This window comes from Ipomoea nil, unplaced genomic scaffold (genome assembly GCF_001879475.1).
Source record: "Ipomoea nil cultivar Tokyo-kokei standard unplaced genomic scaffold, Asagao_1.1 scaffold3321, whole genome shotgun sequence".
NCBI lineage: Eukaryota > Viridiplantae > Streptophyta > Magnoliopsida > Solanales > Convolvulaceae > Ipomoea > Ipomoea nil.
The window spans coordinates 6176423-6194197 of record NW_017619749.1 but is presented as its reverse complement, the minus strand read 5'-3'; the positions used below and the strand labels follow the sequence as shown (position 1 = coordinate 6194197).

The window sequence follows — 17775 nt, the reverse complement described above, 5'->3', positions numbered from 1 at the left end:
TATGAGGTTTATTCATATATAAAATTTTTGTTATTTAATAATTATCATATGTGAATTCCTATAAAATTATGAACATAAATATATTTACAATTAAAATAATATTTAAGGTGGGTGATTACTACAAATCTTAAACTATATTAAAAATTTAGTACATAGTATTTAATATTACAAATTTTTAAGAATTTAGTAAACTACAATAGTAATTGAATTACAATTTTAGAGTCACCACGGATCAAAATTTTTAGACCTTTGAGATTTCTAACTCTAGATGTAGCAACATACAATTGACCTTTAAAGACCAAAATCACAATCTTAGTTCGAACATTGATTTTTTCTTACAAATACTATCGAATTAAGTGTGTAATCAATAAAAGATGAGAACTAATAATTCGAGAATATAATCTTAATGTTACTAAGCCTACTTCACGTCAATTAAGTTGGAGAGTGTTGTTGGATAGTATCCGATAAATCCACGAATAACGCATCTTTGTCTCCGTAGTCCTCAATATGCACATCAACAATCTTAAATATTAGGCCGCCTAGTTATGCCATATATTAATTTCAAACTTATGAACTTTGGGGTTGCATGCAATAAAAAGTATATTTTAAATATATTAAGGGTACATTATATATGTATGTAAGGTACTTTCAATATAAAAATAATGTATTTTTAATATATTAAAAATGTATTTGATATTCATGATCCATACAATTATGTGGACCATCGTTCACACAATAATTTGTCAGTAAAAATTGAAATATAAATAAATATATATATATATATTATTATTATTGTTATTGTTATTATAATTAACAATATTATTATGGTCTTGTGAAAATTAAATGTTGATTATCACCATTTAATTTTCACAAGACCATATGGCTTTATTATATATAGGATGATATAATTTCATAATTTTTCTTACTTAAAATGGTCCTTTGATTATGTAAAAATATCCATAATAATCCTCTAAACATATATAAAAGAAGTGAAATTATCTTTTTACACTCAAATTTAACAATTTATGGATTGAATTTTGTCGGAAGACTCGTGTCGGTGATGTCTTCTTATAATTGCCTCAAATACGGACTTATGTACGCTACTATGTTTGTCGATAAAAACATTCTCAAAAGGATAACGCCCAAACCATGGTTACCGCATCATTAGAAAGATTATTAGGGAGGACAATTTGATCTTCACAATTCCAACTTTTTTTTTTTCATGTATTATGAAATTACAATTCTTATAGAAAGTGTAATTTACAAATCCTTAAATTTGAGAAATTTTAATTCCTTTCAACCAAACTCTAAAAAAAAAAAAATCACTTCATAGAATTAAGTGGAACGACATTGGGAATTCTTCTCTACCAATCATCCCATTAATGCATTTGTCTTTGATGTCTTTTTGTCAAATATCACTCCTTTTTTTTTTTTTTTTTAATGCATTAAAATGATCAAAATATTAGTGGGGAGAGGATAATTGGTTATGTATATTTTCCATTCGCATATAAAAAGCAAAATATCTGACTTGCTACAAAGCAAAATATCTCCTCTAAAACTCTTGGGTTGGATATGCCTGACATGCGAGCCAATTTATATCATGATTTATATTCGTATGATACATAATTTTATATACACAAAATATTAAAAAAAACATAACACAAGACACATTCACGTATTATATATTTACTTTTTTTTTTTTTAAATAAGATTTAGGTACATAATTTTGTGTTCATAAACACATAATTTTGTAACACAATACACAAATTCATTACATAAGACACGATTACTAATTTGTTCTAGATACAGAATTCATAAATTCACAATGCAATATGAACCCTGGTCTTTGATATAAGGATCGAACATGTTAGTGTCTGAAAATAAATGGATATTATATTATAAGGAATTATTAAAGTGTCAGTTATTAGTTTTTTCTATTATACACTGTATATGACTTATTTTATACTTTGTATATCCAAACAATTGTATGGGTATAGCCTATTGTATTTGATACTATTGACACAAGTATTAACAATATTTGATACAACTAGTTATATTTATATTATTATATAATTGTATTAAACATAACACAACGTTGAGAAAATGTTAAAAGTGTCCACACATTGGATTCATCATGTTTATCGAACTTATTTTTTGAGATTTTTGGGTCAAATATTTATTTATTTATTGAAAACATTTATTTCTGTTCTTAAATAAAGACATCCTAGATAATATGTATAATTGATAATTTGATATTTCAGTTTGTGAATCACATTGCTCTGTACCCGGTAAGTCTTGGCGTGCTCATAGCGATATTTTTTTTGGAGAGGATGTGAGCTGAGGAAAATTCGTACTAAATAATGTTAATAAGAATTAAATTTATAATTTTAAAGGACATATCTAGTTTATTTAGTTAGATTGTTAGCTTGGTAATCACGATATTATAAGTTCAACTTTTGATTGGAGCAGTCTATATTATATTCATAATTTAAGTCAGTAAAACATGTGCAACTTATACTGATTTACCTCATTTGAGAAAGATTCTCCCGCGCGACAAGTTTTAACACATAGGGTCATATGCTTTCTTCATCCCGCTTGTCCTTAGTCCATCTAGTGCCTTTCGGTTGGGATTCGTCATGCATGTAAGTTAGACTGTTCGGATTATTTTTTGTAGTTATTTGTCAACTAAAATCACAAAACAAAATTTATTTAATTACTAATAACTAATTTTTAATTTTTGTTTTTTTTAAGCTCGATTTCATGACCTTCCGTAAGAGAATTACTGCCTATCCTAAGATGGAACCCTTTATATACACCCCTGTATCATCCCTTCAGAAATCGCAACCTTCCCATCAGAGCCCAATAATGGCAAGTGGAGAGCAAAGACTGGGTCAATTAGCTCAACAAACCTCCACTCTTTCACTCCACGAATCACCATCACCGCTAGCCAATCTTCCCCAAGAAATCATCGCCGAAGTCCTAGCAAGATTGCCCGTGGAGTGCCTCCTGCGCTTCAGGTGCGTTTCCAAATCGTGGCTTGCCTTGATATCCACTCATCATTTCGTGAATACCCACCTCCATGTTTGCAAGAACAAGCACGAATCTAGCCGGAACAGGCTTTTTCTCATCGCCTCATTCTCTGGTCTGGGTAAGATCTGTTCCATTAGCTCCATAGTCCCTGAGAATTCCTCTCCCACTTTAGTTGAGCTCAGTCGTTTCTCCAAAAGCCCGTGTAGATCTCCGAGAATCCTGGGCTCCTGTAATGGATTGCTGTGTCTATCCACTGTCCATTTTAAACTGATTCTGTGGAACCCTTCCACGAGAAAATCCAGGGAATTTCCAGATTCGTTTATTCAGACGAAGTCCGGGTGTTATATTAGATATGGGTTTGGCTATGACGAACGAACTAATGATTATAAAGTTGTGAAAATGTTCAGTTTTGAGAAAAATGGCGGCAGGCATGAGAACATAGTCAAGGCTTATAGCTTACGGGCTAATTCTTGGACTATGATGTCTGGTTTTAGCAGTGCATATATTTATGGAAAGTGTGGGGTGTTTCTTAATGGAGCTATCCATTGGGAAATTCGTGACACTGATTCCTGGGATATTGTTGCCCTGGATTTGGGCACGGAGAGGTATCGAACCATGGCGCTTCCGAGAGCTGAGAATGGGAAATTCTACTGGACCTTAGGGGTTTCGCGGGGATGCCTTCTTGCCTGTTGCTTCTATTACCCAAAGAGGACTCATTTGTGGGTGATGAAGGAGTATGGAGTTGCGGAATCTTGGACTAAAGTGGTGTCTTTCACGCTGTCTGATCATCATAGGGGCTATATCACTGTGTTGCATATGTCTGAGAATGGCGAGGAGGTCTTGCTGAAGCTTGGAACCCAGCTTGCGGTTTATAATTCGAGGAATGGATCGTTTAAGCATGTCGAGTGTGTTGCCTCTCCCCGCACTATTGAGGTTCAATCAGCTACCTATGATGAGAGCCTGGCGTTGCTGGATATTGGCCATGACAGCCAAATCTAAGCAAGAAAAGAGGTAAACTCGTTTCTATGCTTCACGTGCTTATGATAAAAAATCGTGTTCTTTGTGTTTTGAATTGGTCGAGTGAACTGAACTGTATGTTTCAATTGGATGCAGAGAACTAATATGAACAAAACCGAGATTGTTAAATTGGAGTTATTCTGCTGTTCGTGATAAAGAACTCGTAGTCCCACGCTCCTAGATGCAGAAAACGAAGGTTCTATCTCAGAATCGCGGTTTTATGGCAGCAAGGAAGTGCAAGAGTAAGGGCTTCACTCGGTTTCTTGAGTGACAGCCCAACCTTACTGCAGAAAAACCAAGATTCTGCTGACCAAGAATCTCAAGTTTGTGGCCTCAAACAGGTCGAAATGTTAAGAATCTAAATCGTCATCATGTCTTGGAAGTGATAAAGAATGTGTGTTTGCTGTTACATGTTGGAAATAGTATATGAAATATGTATGTATGTAGTGTCAACTTCTGTTAGTATTCTGAGCTGTGTATATCAGATATGGAGCTGGATCAAGTTTATGTTATTGTCATTCAGTGTCCAATAATGAGCAATACAATATAGTGATCCAGCATTCACATTAGTGTTCAACAATCAGTAAAACTACGCAATTGATTATTTTGTTTTGTATTCACAAGTTCCTTTCAAATACTGTAATCGCACAATATTAACATATTAGGATTTGATGATCTTGTATTATATTTACAAATTCTCTTCTACGGCTGTTATGTGTTTTGATTTAGAAACACAATTTATATTACAGAAGTTCAGAATTCTAATACTAAAAATACACAATTGATATTCTAGAAGTTCACAATTCTAATACTAAAAATATGCAATTTATACGTTGTTTAGAACCATGGTCTACCTTGCAAAATGAGTTGTGAACTATTCAATATGTAAATTGTGTAGTTTTAGACTTGAATCCATCTTATAAGGTGGACCCGGATTCACAAAATAATTTGCCCACATCTAATCTAATCTTCTAAAAACATAATGAAGGTTATACCCTTCATTTATGTCTGTTTTTTTCGTTATGAATCTACAGTATAGAAATTATGAATATACATTATAAATTTTATGAATCTACAGTATAGAAATTATGAATCTACAATATAGAAATTATGAATGTATAACGTGTCCACCATGGTCCAGGGCATAACGCTCCGGGCTGACTTGGGCCATCTGCCACTATGACTGCCAAATTCACAAATGAGCCCAAAACTATTATCTTCAGTTGTCTAATAAAAAAACATCTGGTCCGGCCGGATTCATAAGAGTCCAAGAGTCCAAGACGGTTCAGTCTACGGATTTCTAATGACAAATCTACCCTTCTGCTTCAGTCTTACAGATTAGGGTTTTCTATAAGCCACAGCCCACAGGGTTGTGACAGAAAGAGAGTGAGAGAGAGAGAGAGAGAGAGAGTGAGTGAGTGAGTGAAGCTGAAGAGAATCTCTATAGCACCAACGCAGCTATGGGTATGTAGAAAGAAAAAATATATCGCCGCTGCATTTATGTTTTTGTTTTGTCTGAGTTTTTTGGCAGAGAATGATGGAGGAAGAAAAAATATATCGCCGCTGCATTTATGTTTTTGTTTTGTCTGAGTTTTTTGGCAGAGAATGATGGAGGAATTGTGTGGTAATGACAGGTATCTCAAGAGATTCGATGCACAAGAGGCGAGCCACTGGTGGCAAGAAGAAGGCATGGAGGAAGAAGAGAAAGTAAAACCTCAAATTTCACTTTTAATTTTTCTATTTTCTTTTGCATCGTTTTATTAGTCTTTAATTTGCTTGCTCAGTTGCTTAAAACTATAAACTTTTTCCTATGTTTTTTTTTTTTTTAATACTATTCTAGTTTTGCATTGGCACTAGAGAATGATTTGTCTGCATTCACTGAACATTATGACTGTTATTGTTAGAAATTGTGAACATTTTGTGTTCTTTCCATATTTATGTGATTATGTTCTAAGAGATTCATCTCCTTATTCTAGTCAGGGTAGAGTTTGATGGGTTCTTGATTTGTATTCTCGCTCCCCCTCTTTTTCTGTGTGGGAGGGGGTTGAAGAGTGATTGGGTTCTTCTTCTGCATAATGCTTACCTTCCTTTGGAGTATTTTGAAATCCCTATCTAATTTCTATTCTGTCAAATTGTGTAGGTATGAGCTTGGGCGTCAGCCAGCAAATACTAAACTCTCGAGCAACAAGACTGTTAGGAGAGTTCGAGTTAGGGGAGGCAATGTGAAGTGGAGAGCACTCAGGCTGGATACAGGAAACTACTCATGGGGCAGTGAAGCTGTTACCCGGAAGACACGTATTCTTGATGTGGTATATAATGCCTCAAACAATGAACTTGTGAGGACCCAAACTCTGGTGAAAAGTGCCATTGTTCAGGTGGATGCTGCTCCATTCAAACAATGGTACCTTCAGCACTATGGTGTTGATATTGGTAGGAAGAAGAAGTCGGCTGCTGCTAAGAAGGAAACGAATGAGGTATTCAATTGCATTTTCTCCTTTTACCTTGTTCCTTGACATTTGGTTGGAATGATAAAGTTGAATATGAACACGAAATGTTTCATTTGAAAGCAGTGATCAAATAGAAAAAAAAAAAATGGAAACAGATTAGAGGATTGCATTGCTTAATGCTATGTATTAATGTGATGGTGCTAGTGAGTTATATCCCACCAAACAAGGTCATTGGACATGTTTTCTGGCTATTGGAAAAACTTCAAAAACTTGATTTTGGTTTACTCTATACAATTTCGCTGATACATGGCTACATTTTTAAAGCTGTTTACACATCATCTCATTATTTGTGTCTTTGTATAATTGATGTCAGCATTTTATATTTTATAATATGATATCTGAACTTGTTTCTTCTGCCAATTTTTCATGGAAGACTTTACACATCTAATTGTGATGGGAGAAGCCTAAATTTTAACATGTTCTCAGTTGTTATTTTGACCAACACAAGCTGTGTCTACTCTAGAATCAATTTTTAGCTTATTTCTTTTGGCAGTATATTGATTGGTTTTTGGTTTTATAAATGAAGGAAGGTGAAGGCGCAACTGCACCTGAGGAAACCAAGAAGAGTAACCATGTGGTAAGGAAGATTGAAAAACGTCAGAAAGATCGCAAGCTTGATTCCCACCTTGAAGAGCAGTTTGGGTCGGGCAGATTGATGGCATGCATTGCATCACGACCAGGCCAGTGTGGCAGGGCTGATGGGTGAGTGAGGGAATGTGGTTATATTGGTTTAGTGGTACGTGATTATGTGATCTCACCTTAGCTTTCTCCACAGGTATATCTTGGAAGGAAAGGAACTGGAATTCTACATGAAGAAGATTCAGAGGAAGAAGGGAAAAGGTTCTGGTGCAACTGCCTAATCATCATCTGATCTTATAAGATCCTTTGAAGTCAATCTAGTTTTCTATTTTGTTGCTCACCTCCCTTGTGTACCAACATTGACACTTGGTTCCTTGTGCTGGATACTATGTAGTTTTGGACAAGTTTTGTATGCACTTCGTTTTATTGGTCTTCTGAACTGGTTTGTTTTCACTAGTGTTAAACATCATATATACAATTTTTTTTTTTTTTTTTGAACTAGTTAACGTGACACTTTCAAGATTTCAAATTTATAAAGTGTCAATAGTGAGTGAAGTCTTCTAATGGTAGAGTTAAAAAGTTAGAAGAGGGTTATCTTTATGTTGTTTCAAGAGAGAAGAGGTAAATAATAAGAGCTTTATTTATAACATCCAAATCATGCAGAGTAGTAATTACATACAATAGACAACATTAAAAAGAAAACCTTGCACACTGACTGGATGATAGCAAGCAAGCATAGTAGGAAAGTGAAAAATGACACCTTTACTGCTCCATCATTTTGATTAGGCCTTACTATCTATCACCATGGGAGTTGCTTCATGCTTTGCAGTCGCACCCTGTATATATATACATATTTTAACACAAAACACTGTTAGAATACATCACAGCACAACACAACAGCTGAAAACTATAAGTCAACAAACATACCGCTGGTTTAACTTGCTCCATTTTACTCATCTTTGCAAAAATGTTGCTGTAGAACTGTGCATCCTTCTTGTTGTACTCTCTGATTTTCTCTTTCAACATTCTGTACTCTACTTTTACAGCCCTGTTATCTGGATCAATTTCAAGTGCTTTCTTGATGTCCAATTCCGCTAAATCCAGATCAGCCAGTTGTATGTACGCTTGAGCCCTTCTATAAAGGGCTTTCACACTTCTACTATCAATTTCTAAGACTTTAGTGCAGAGCTTTACTGCCTCTTTATAGTCTTTCAGTTTCAGCTTGCAGGCTGCATTGTTCAGATTGCAACTTACTTTCAACACTGTAACAGCTTGTTTCTCCTCATCACTAAACGAAGAATCATACTCAATGAAATTCACAGCCTGTGTAAATTGAAGAAAAAAAAAACAGTAATGGCATGAGACTGACTAGTTTGGGCTAAAGAACATATGGCAAAACCTGAAAGATGCATCTTCAGTTCTTCACCTTTTCGTATCTTTTTGATGCTTTCTCGTATTTCCCTGCCTTAAAAAAAACATTTCCTTGCTCCTTTTTCGCTTGGGCAGCTTCTATTTTCTCCTGTGTATTCATTTCCCATGTCTCCTTGTCCTGCAATCAACAAAGTTAAGTTTAGTTATTTCACCCCTGATGTCAATGATTTTTCCCTAGGTGTGGAGTTAATGCCATGAAAACGTACTCAACCAACCTTTATAAATGACACCATCTCAACCTCATAGTACACTGTTGAATTCCCAGGAACAACAGCCAGTTCTTGTGGAGATTCAGATGAGCCAAATGCATATTCTGGTTGAATTGTTACCACTGCAATTTCTCCTTTCTTCATTGTTTTTATAGCTTTGTCAAGTCCATCAATAACTTGTTCTACATAAAGAATATGAACCAAGTCACAAATTTGTGCCAGTAAAGAAGAGCACAAAAAATTTAGCTCCTAAAAGGTGAAAGAAAAATACAAATCTTATTATTAATTTTTTTTAGGGTGATCAGGTAACCAGCATCAACATTACCTTCGTCAATAGTAAATTCAAATGGCTCCTCGTCATATCCCTTTTTCACAAAAACAGTCCCATCTTGCAGCTTTCCCATCAGTTTCACTGCAAGAAAGGAGAATACGTTTAACAAAAATGCTCATTTCGACACATTGCTAATTGCTAGTGTTTTGCTGTATGCAGTCTACCTTTCACCACTGCACAATCATTAGGTAGTTGATAGCCTTCTCCCTCCTTTATAGTCTTTTTTAAGACCTTTTTGTCATTTGTCACTTCAGAAACAGTTTTCCATGAGACCAATTCAAGATTTATTTGAAGGGAAGCATTTGGTGGGACATCACGCTCCTCAGAAGTGGCAGCAGGCCTGCCCTTCTCTCCAAATGCATCTGTAAAGCTATATAGTGAGCAACTATATATGCAGAAGTATCTTTTAGTATTTAAGTCTGTGGTGAGAGGTAAGTGACTTACATTGGGGCTTCACAGTCAATAGTGCTTTTTGACCTTTCTTCATTGTTTTAACAGCCTTTGACAGAGCAGGGCAGAAATAGCCTGCACAAAATTAGAAGAATTACTTTCTTATGCACAAGTTCCCTATAGTTAGGAAGGGACATTAATGGTTAGAAAAGATGAAAATACCATCTTCTACAGTAAATTCAACTCCATCAGCTTTTGAGACGACTGTTCCATCCTCAAGCCGGACATCATACTTGACTGCAAAGAAGATTATAATATTGGAGATAAGTAGAGAACAATATATTTAGTACCAGTAAAACAAACCCCCATGGACATTAAATGGTATACCCACCAAACACTTCATCAACATCTTTAGGCTTCTGCCAGCCCTCTCCTTCAACAATTATCTTTTTAAATATTCCACCATCTTTGCATATATCCTTCACACTCATCCAAGAGAGCAACTCCACTTCAAACTGTAGGGTGGCATTGGGAGGAATTGTTGGAGGGGACCCAGACTCCCCATAGGCCATGTCCGGGGGAATGGTGAAGAGAGCTTTCTCTCCTTTCTTCATTGTCTTGAGACCTTCATCCCATCCTTTAATGACTTGTCCTGTATACAGGCAAGATTATGTAATTTCGTACCTATTATTGAGTAACATGCATGATGCATCTATAAATGATTTGAGCTACTAGCCTCATGAAACCAAAAACAAATTCCAAAAGCTTATAACAAAGGAGTAAAAGGCTACAACCTGAATCATAATAGGGGGAGAATGTGTTGTAGTATAGAATAGCTAAACTATACTTATAATTTATGAGCTTTAAGCTACAAATAGACTGTAGACACATTCATTTTCAAGAATAAAAATCAAACTTGAAAGAGAACCTACCTTGGCCAAGCTTAAACTTGAAAGGTGTACCCCTGTCACGACTTGAATCAAACTGTGATCCATCAAGCAACGTGCCCACATAATGAACTGCAACAGAACCCAGAATCCATTAAGGCACAATTAAGCTTGTGAACAAATCAAAAGAAATAACGAACTCCTGGTTTCCAACGTACAATTACAATCAACATCCGCCTAGTGAGATTTTGTTTCTCAAATGTTACAATTAATTAAGGCTCAAAATTCAAAACACAATGACAGAAACCATCCTTATTCCTCCCAAAAAATGATCAATGATTGTTGGACAATTAAATTTGAATGAAAAGTGCGCTGACTGAATAAAATGAGTTTCGATACTTATTTCCATCAGAAACAAATTTAAATAACAAGTAGGAAGTATCATTTACAAGAACAAATGCGAATCAGTGTGGTAACAAACTAACAATAATCAATGATTGACCGATCCTATAAAATAAGCTTTGAAATGTTTACTCACAAATATAAATATTATATCAGTAACAAATTGGAATCACATGTAGGTTTACGGTTTACCTTCAACTTCATCTCCGGAGCCAGGCATTTCCCATCCTTCGCCTTCCTTGAGAAGTTTTTTCTTCAAGCCAGTGTTCCCAATCGGCACCTCCTCCCCTACCTTGAAAGTCGGTTTGTCGTCGGGAAAATCACCATTGTCCATGTCGTCGGCTATGTTGTTGCCGGACGTCGGGAATTCAAAATCGTCCTCCATGATCGCCTTTTCAACTTAGGACAGGAAGAAAATGTGATCGTAGTAGTTTCAACAATGCTGAGCAATGCAGAGACAGTTGGTGAGTCTGGGTGCATCCATATGATCATATATATATATATATATAGTTTGGAGTTGGAGTGGTGAGTGTCTAGACTGTTCTACAGGCATGGAGAGAAAATGGGAAGGAGATGAAAGCGGGAAAGGGATCTAGAGAGTTCCACGGATGATAGTCAGTTAAATTAGTTAGATTTCATGGAGTTTTTCCATGATTCTGGATTTTTACATCATTATTCAATACCTAATATTTCAAGATTTTTAAAAATTTGATATGATCAACCAATCTGAACTGGTTTATCTTTTTATTGTCATTTCTTATATCCCATTGTTCTTTACCGGCTACGATCACAAAATGAGCTTTACTCAGAGTGTAAGATCACGAAGTATTTGAGTAGTGACGGGAAATTTTACCCGTAAGGAAAACACTTTCTTTTTAATGATTTCCAAAGCAAGATTACCAAGCAAAATTAATATGAACAGCTACATCATAGAATTGACCAGTGGAGGAAGTCGGTTGCAGAATGAGTGCAAAAACTGATAAAAGGCAATTTTTCTAAGGAGATTTACCTGTTTAAATAGTATAATATATTAATGAGAAACACTGCACAACAATGTGTAGGAAGTTTTACCAATTTAGCTAACACAGTAGAGTACAGGCTACAAAATTGTGAACACCAAGAAAACAGATTTAAAATTACATGGTGTGGTCCCTCTGCAGCATTACCACTTTGCCACGCTCCTCAGGTTTTCTTTTGGGAGTGTGTTTTGTTGGGTCTTTTTCATGATTTACCAATTACTCAATTGCTTCTGGATCTTTGAGTTGTGTGAGGATCTACCACCTTTGTCTTTGTATGTATTCCTGGAAGTTAAATTCCTCCTTCCACCATGGGCTGCTTTAACGGCCCGTCTACGTTGCTTATTCAGGCGCTTCACCAGTTCAGGATCATCTTCATCTTCATCTTCAATCTGTTCCCCGTCCTCCAACCCATGTTCATCTGCAACTTGGTTATCATCCTCAGAATTATCTTCAGTCTCTACTTTTCTATCATTCTTCGTGCTTTTCTCATCTTCATTTTTACCATCTTCTTCCTGGTACAATAATTCAGTTATGCTTTAACACAGATATCTCCACAAGAGAAATAAGAGTGATATACTACTGAGGATCAAGTTCAACGAAAGCATTGATGAAGAGTATGAAAAACTGTTCCAATCTAATCCTTATTTAAGACTGAGATATTATTACTGCCACCCCACTAAAGTTTCAGAAGCAGGTTGAACATTTCAGATATGGATATAAAACTAAGCATGGAACTCTCCATATTCCCTGTTTATCAATAAGTTGCTCTACTAGATATAAGCCCAGTTTGGCTGAGCTTACATGCAGCTTATCTGCTATAAGCATTTTATGCTTTTTTTTTTTTTTTTTACTTAGGGGATAACATTAAGAAAAGAGATTATGGATTTCCACGAGTTGATCATGCTTCCAAGGTTGAGTATAAGAAAGAGCTACAGAGGCTCTTCAATCTCCTTGAAAAAGTTTATTAGTCATTCTATAATATTGTCAAATGCTAAGGCATATTCCCAAATTCCAGAGTGAAAATAATTAGACAAAAATATCATCATAAACAAGTGCTCAGCCATAATCCCCAAGGAATTGAAAAATTACCTTCTCATCTAGTTGCAAGGATTCAAAATGCTTTACTTCTGTTTCATCCATGTTATCATTTCCTTCATCATCTGTAACTGAGTCCTCGATTTCAACTTCAATAAACTGTAGAACATAAAGAAATAAGCCAAAAATCAAACACAGAATCATTAACAGAACACCTTTGAGTATCTATCAAAAACTAAATAGTGAAAATATGAGCAGCATTATATCTTACATTAAGACATGTTTCAATGAATTTTACCATTTAATTTAAATCCTGCCATGCCCATGTTTACAACAGTTGTTTCATAACACCCTTATATGTTATCACTTCGCTCCATACAAGTGCTCAAACAGGTCACAGTAGAAACAGGCATCATAAATAGGGAATTCATCCTAGCCCATTCTTAGTAAAATGCATTAATTTGTTCCAAAATTTTTGAAAAGCACTGTTATTTATCATCACTTGAGAGAAATTGTTGAAAGTAAACAACTAAACCTTATTTCTTCCAGACTACTTCAGTTACGAAAGAGACTAGTAGGTAATTCTGAAAGAAAGATGATGACAGGCGCCCATTTGAAGGTTACATCCAACAAAGTTCCCAATCCCTTTTTATTCTTGAAGAGTGAAAAATACAAGCACTCTGCTAACTAGTTGTGCCAATTACATTAAATAAAAAGTTCACAGTTTGGTCATACCTTCTCAATATCGTCTTGATCCTTCCTAGTAAAACCACTAGCAGCAAGTTCCTTGTCTAGGAAACCAGAATTTTTCTTTATGTCAGAAAATTCAGGTCGTACACCATCTTCCAACTCTGCCTCTGAATCATCAGAATCATCTGGGTTTTCTTCAGAAGACATGTTGAACCTAAGAGATATCACCATGAAGAAAAGAGGGTGGAGAATACAATAAGTGGTTATATCAAAGAAAGAAATAAAACGCATTTGACATTGTGCAGAACTTTCAACACAAAAAATATACAATTCAAATATGAATACTTGCCAAATTGACTCAGTTATTGTAGTCAGAGACTGATTGCATTTTGAATATAATCAAGAGTTATTAAGCCACAAACCTCTTCCTGAAGAACTTAAATATGCATTCAACATCACGGTCAAAGTACCTGAAAATTGACAGGATCTTAAGAGAAGGAACAAAATTTGAATTGAAAGAAAAGATATACTTCAACAATTAGCATAGAAAACGACTCAGAACACAATAAGAGCAAGAAATAATACATTTGTGCATTACGATGGGAGACTGAAACCATTTGTGGGAAATCAATCATTGTCACCTTCTCATCATCATTGATCTATGATTTCAGAAGATACAAAAATCAGAAACAACAACGTCAAGTCCTTAGATAATAATTATGTACTGGGAACATATTCCACCATAAAACAGTTAAATATAGATAATGACAGCTTTAGATGAGAACGAAAAACATCAAACCATCACAAATATCTCAGCATACCATTATGTTAAACTCATTGAAATCACAGTGAATAAGCCCGTGTTCAGCCAAACGAACAACAATACCAAGGATGGTTTCAAAAACTGTGTCTGGGTTCTGCAATTGCTTCACCTGCACACTGTAGCAAATATTACAAATTACTAAGTTGCCATTCAGAATGGAAGATGAGGAGATTAAAACGAAAAGGTGCACTAAGTTCATGGGGTGTAGTTCATAAAGGAAATCAAGTGCCTGTGCAGCAGATATCATTAACCTCCAAGTCGGAGCTTAAGGTTCCAAATATATCATAAGAGTGATATCTACCATAAACACAAGCAGCTACTCACAATGACAGTTTTTTGGACATTAAGCCATTTAAGGGGAGGGGGGAATTAAACTTGTCAGTTTTCATCAACATCAAAATTAATTTCAAAGAAAAATAATGGCAGAAGGGTCAAATAGACCCATCTACTGTCAACAACTGTTCAATTAACACCTTAGACTAAAATAAGATATAATCAGACACATTTACTTTTAGAATTTTGTTCACAGAGCATTTTCTCCAGGATTCCTCTAGGTAACCCTTCCACAATGCTGGCACGGAATTTAAATTAAAATAATTTTGTTGACTTGGTAATTTATCATCATTGTTGACCTTTAAACCTATTCGAACTCAAAGAAAACAAAGACCCAAGTCTCTCTCTTCAAACTCCATATTCATCTTCAACCTACTCGCTCTTTCTTGCAATTGCAATGTTTATTGCAGTCATTTGCACCGCTCCACCGCCGGCAGGTATGAATCTCACCACTGTAGACCCAACCCAGCCCCACTATATCCATCACCATTCACCACAGCTTCTGCACTCGTCTTCAGCTGCAATCGGCACCAAAATGAGCAATTCTCTAGTTTCTGTCCTGAATCATCCCTCTATCTAATAATTGCAGAATGAACTGGTGTCAGGACCAGCCAATCCTAGCAAATAATTGCATGAGTATGTTTGCGGTATGCCCTTACATCATCATCATATAGTGAACCAGGTTTTATCATATACCCAGAAGAAGCTCAGAATATTTGATGTGGACAAAGAGGAAACAATTTACCCAAGCTCAAGCAATCATCAATGGAAGATTATGACGAGGAGGTGCCGACATGGCCACCCAGGTCATACAGTTGCAGCTTCTTTAAAAGAGAGTTCAGGTCAACACAAGCATTGGTCATACAGTTTTGGCGTCTTCATACAAATTACAGACTCCGCTAATTTTCATTTACCATCATTGAATAGGTTTAAAGGTCAACAATGAAACCAAGTTAGCAAAGTTATTTTTATTTAAATTCCATGTCTGCATTGTGGAAGGGCTATCTTTGAGAAACCAGGAGAAAATGCCAAGTGAACACAATTTTAAAAGTAAATGTGTATGATTAAATCTTATTTTAGTTCAAGGTGTTAATTGAACAATCATTTATAGTAGATGTACCTATTTGACCATTCTGCCAAAAATAATTCTACATGGCTGTAGCCTTTAAACATATAAATGATATCTCAGTTTGCATTTAACTTTGAATGAAAGTAAAGCCTAGTCAATGCAAGTGCATGCCAAGGATGTAGTTAAGGAGCACTTTATCCATGATATTGTGATCAAACAACCTAGCAAATTTAAATCATTGTTCCAATGTTCGAGTACAAAATGTATCCAAGCATATATAAACCCCTTCTAGTAAGCTTATCTTATAACTTTGAAGGGATAACTACATGATAGGAAAGACTTACAGCGGGTAGCCTTGAATGAGTGACATAATCACACAATGCCTGTTGCAATCAACAGCATTTGGAACAGGAAATCCATGCTCTTCCAAAGCCTGTTCAAACCAAATTAGATCACATCATGACAAGTCAACAATAAAAGATGGATCTGCCAAGGAGCAAATGCAAGCAAAGGGAGGACTCTAACCTTCATAAAAGCAAATTCCTTGAGAGCAGCAAGTCGTGATAAGTAGAGCCAATTATAACTTCTACGATGCTTCAAATAGTCACGCTTGGATTTGACTGCCCTAAACGAAACCCTACCAAGCCTGTGCAGTTTCATCGCAAGAACAGTACCATCCTCCGTGGCCACCTCAAAAATATCTTTACAGAGGAAGATAAAATAAAATGATTAAAAAGTAAAAGATGATGGTCATGTTACAGAAAGAGCTTGCTCAACTAATTAACAAAATACTCCCCAACTGAGAAGAAATAAGAGATACCTGACTCTTTCCCAACACCAATTTGGCGACCCACAGCAGTAAAAACTCCACGGTTAACCAAGGTCTTTATAGCAAGAAAATCATAGCCAAGGTAGGTAAGTCGAAAACCATCATCTACATCAAAAGGAAGAACCAAAATAAAATCAGCTGTTCTTCGTCATTGGACTATGGAAGTGAATTTATTAACAAAAGAACAACAGAAAACATTTTCAGCTAGAAGGACAAGCAAAAACTCACATTTGGAAGCGTCATGGTGTAACAACTTGTGCTTAAGCAAATTCTTCAACACCTTATAAGTTCCTCCATGCCTAAACACGCAAAACAGTAATATAATCAAGAAGGTAGGAAATATACACAATCTGATATTGATTACACGGAGTCTAAACTTTTGAGCAACGGAGGCAATTCTACATTTCTACTGTTTTAGTGCTCATGTAATAATACATGTAAACCACACAACAATAAGAAAGGTGTAGAGTACACACTTGAGGGAAGCTATGCGATCAATCAACTCCGTAGGAACAATCTCGTGCTACAGGTTGAGAGAAAACAAAAACAAAAACAATCATCGGCAAGAATTACGCAGTAGGTAGGGAATTGATTTAGAATAAGTGAATAAAATTAAGAAACAAGAGATTTGATGAAACTGTAAAGGAGTATGTTACAGACGTTGCGCATTCCCATCTCGACGGCGGTGAGCACCCTGAAATCATCCTTTGATAGGTATCTGAGCGCGTTCACGTCCAACTTCATCCTCTTCTGATCTTTCTATTTCCGTTTCCTTTCGTGTAATTCTGATTGAAACTTTCCGGCACCGGCGGCGGTTGGATGCGAAGCTCAATAGGTGCACCTATGGCAGCTCCGACTAGACAACTATACAAGTCCGCGTTTTACAGAGAAGAACATAAATACTCCGTCCGTGTGTATAAGGTTTCTCTTGTCCCCAACCCCAAATATTTAGGACTAAAATCCAGTACACAATCTTGGGCCTTCATGGGCCTTACCTCTCATGAACAAATCATATTTTAAAAAGAAAGAAAATGATTATAATGTATAATATATCATTTTTTTAATGTATAAATAGGAAATTAATCTAGCTTTTTAGGGTCCCCTCCCCATTTTCCAAAAAAAAAAAAAAAAAAAAAAAATTATGCAAAAATATATTTACTTTAAATTTATGTATATTCTATTTTGATGGCTAAT

The 17775-nt window shown here is 35.6% G+C and overlaps 4 protein-coding genes across 6 annotated transcripts; 2 read left to right on the top strand and 2 right to left on the bottom strand.

The window, feature by feature from the left end:
* The first annotated feature begins 2820 nt into the window (after nt 1-2820).
* LOC109170516 (F-box/kelch-repeat protein At3g23880-like) lies at nt 2821-4611 on the top strand. Of its 2 annotated transcripts, none has more exons than XM_019319668.1 (2): nt 2821-4019; nt 4142-4611. In XM_019319668.1, exons 1-2 carry the CDS (start codon nt 2866-2868, stop codon nt 4149-4151), a joined length of 1164 nt encoding a protein of 387 aa, XP_019175213.1. In that variant the 5' UTR covers nt 2821-2865; the 3' UTR covers nt 4152-4611. The 2 variants fall into 2 exon arrangements, with proteins under 2 accessions (XP_019175213.1, XP_019175214.1); XM_019319669.1 differs by having other exon boundaries at nt 2821-4041; nt 4144-4611.
* Nucleotides 4612-5394: 783 nt separating this feature from the next.
* LOC109170517 (40S ribosomal protein S8) lies at nt 5395-7634 on the top strand. The gene is made up of 5 exons (XM_019319670.1): nt 5395-5511; nt 5682-5754; nt 6188-6521; nt 7081-7256; nt 7330-7634. Exons 1-5 carry the CDS (start codon nt 5508-5510, stop codon nt 7412-7414), a joined length of 672 nt encoding a protein of 223 aa, XP_019175215.1. The 5' UTR covers nt 5395-5507; the 3' UTR covers nt 7415-7634.
* A 121-nt stretch (nt 7635-7755) lies between these two features.
* Nucleotides 7756-11342, bottom strand: LOC109170515 (peptidyl-prolyl cis-trans isomerase FKBP62-like). Of its 2 annotated transcripts, XM_019319666.1 has the most exons (11): nt 10976-11340; nt 10427-10513; nt 9886-10146; nt 9717-9791; nt 9549-9629; nt 9269-9466; nt 9099-9185; nt 8780-8955; nt 8560-8682; nt 8061-8456; nt 7756-7969 (listed from the first exon to the last, which is right to left on the bottom strand). In XM_019319666.1, the coding sequence occupies exons 1-11, from the start codon at nt 11166-11168 to the stop codon at nt 7916-7918; spliced, it is 1731 nt and encodes a 576-aa protein (XP_019175211.1). In that variant the 5' UTR covers nt 11169-11340; the 3' UTR covers nt 7756-7915. The 2 variants fall into 2 exon arrangements, with proteins under 2 accessions (XP_019175211.1, XP_019175212.1); XM_019319667.1 differs by lacking the exon at nt 10427-10513 and having other exon boundaries at nt 10976-11342.
* A 445-nt stretch (nt 11343-11787) lies between these two features.
* Nucleotides 11788-17499, bottom strand: LOC109170650 (serine/threonine-protein kinase rio2). Its single transcript, XM_019319846.1, has 12 exons — nt 17242-17499; nt 17058-17104; nt 16810-16880; nt 16573-16686; nt 16278-16453; nt 16097-16185; nt 14349-14466; nt 14113-14186; nt 13950-13997; nt 13573-13741; nt 12892-12996; nt 11788-12314 (listed from the first exon to the last, which is right to left on the bottom strand). Exons 1-12 carry the CDS (start codon nt 17323-17325, stop codon nt 12012-12014), a joined length of 1398 nt encoding a protein of 465 aa, XP_019175391.1. The 5' UTR covers nt 17326-17499; the 3' UTR covers nt 11788-12011.
* Nucleotides 17500-17775: the final 276 nt, after the last annotated feature.

What these genes read in the sequence shown, in the direction of transcription:
- LOC109170517 (XM_019319670.1), top strand. An exon ending in GCATGGAGGAAGAAGAGAAA is followed by an intron (nt 5,755 to 6,187) that starts GTAAAACCTCAA and finishes CAAATTGTGTAG; the next exon opens with GTATGAGCTTGGGCGTCAGC. An exon ending in CAGTGTGGCAGGGCTGATGG is followed by an intron (nt 7,257 to 7,329) that starts GTGAGTGAGGGA and finishes CTTTCTCCACAG; the next exon opens with GTATATCTTGGAAGGAAAGG.
- LOC109170516 (XM_019319668.1), top strand. Translation starts at nt 2,866, where the DNA reads ATGGCAAGTGGAGAGCAAAGACTGGGTCAATTAGCTCAACAAACCTCC.
- LOC109170515 (XM_019319666.1), bottom strand. Translation starts at nt 11,168, where the DNA reads ATGGAGGACGATTTTGAATTCCCGACGTCCGGCAACAACATAGCCGAC. An exon ending in TGAATTTACTATTGACGAAG is followed by an intron (nt 8,956 to 9,098) that starts GTAATGTTGATG and finishes TTCTTTATGTAG; the next exon opens with AACAAGTTATTGATGGACTT. An exon ending in CATCAAAAAGATACGAAAAG is followed by an intron (nt 8,457 to 8,559) that starts GTGAAGAACTGA and finishes CAATTTACACAG; the next exon opens with GCTGTGAATTTCATTGAGTA.
- LOC109170650 (XM_019319846.1), bottom strand. Translation starts at nt 17,325, where the DNA reads ATGAAGTTGGACGTGAACGCGCTCAGATACCTATCAAAGGATGATTTC. An exon ending in ACACCATGACGCTTCCAAAT is followed by an intron (nt 16,687 to 16,809) that starts GTGAGTTTTTGC and finishes CTTTTGATGTAG; the next exon opens with ATGATGGTTTTCGACTTACC. An exon ending in TGGTGTTGGGAAAGAGTCAG is followed by an intron (nt 16,454 to 16,572) that starts GTATCTCTTATT and finishes TCCTCTGTAAAG; the next exon opens with ATATTTTTGAGGTGGCCACG.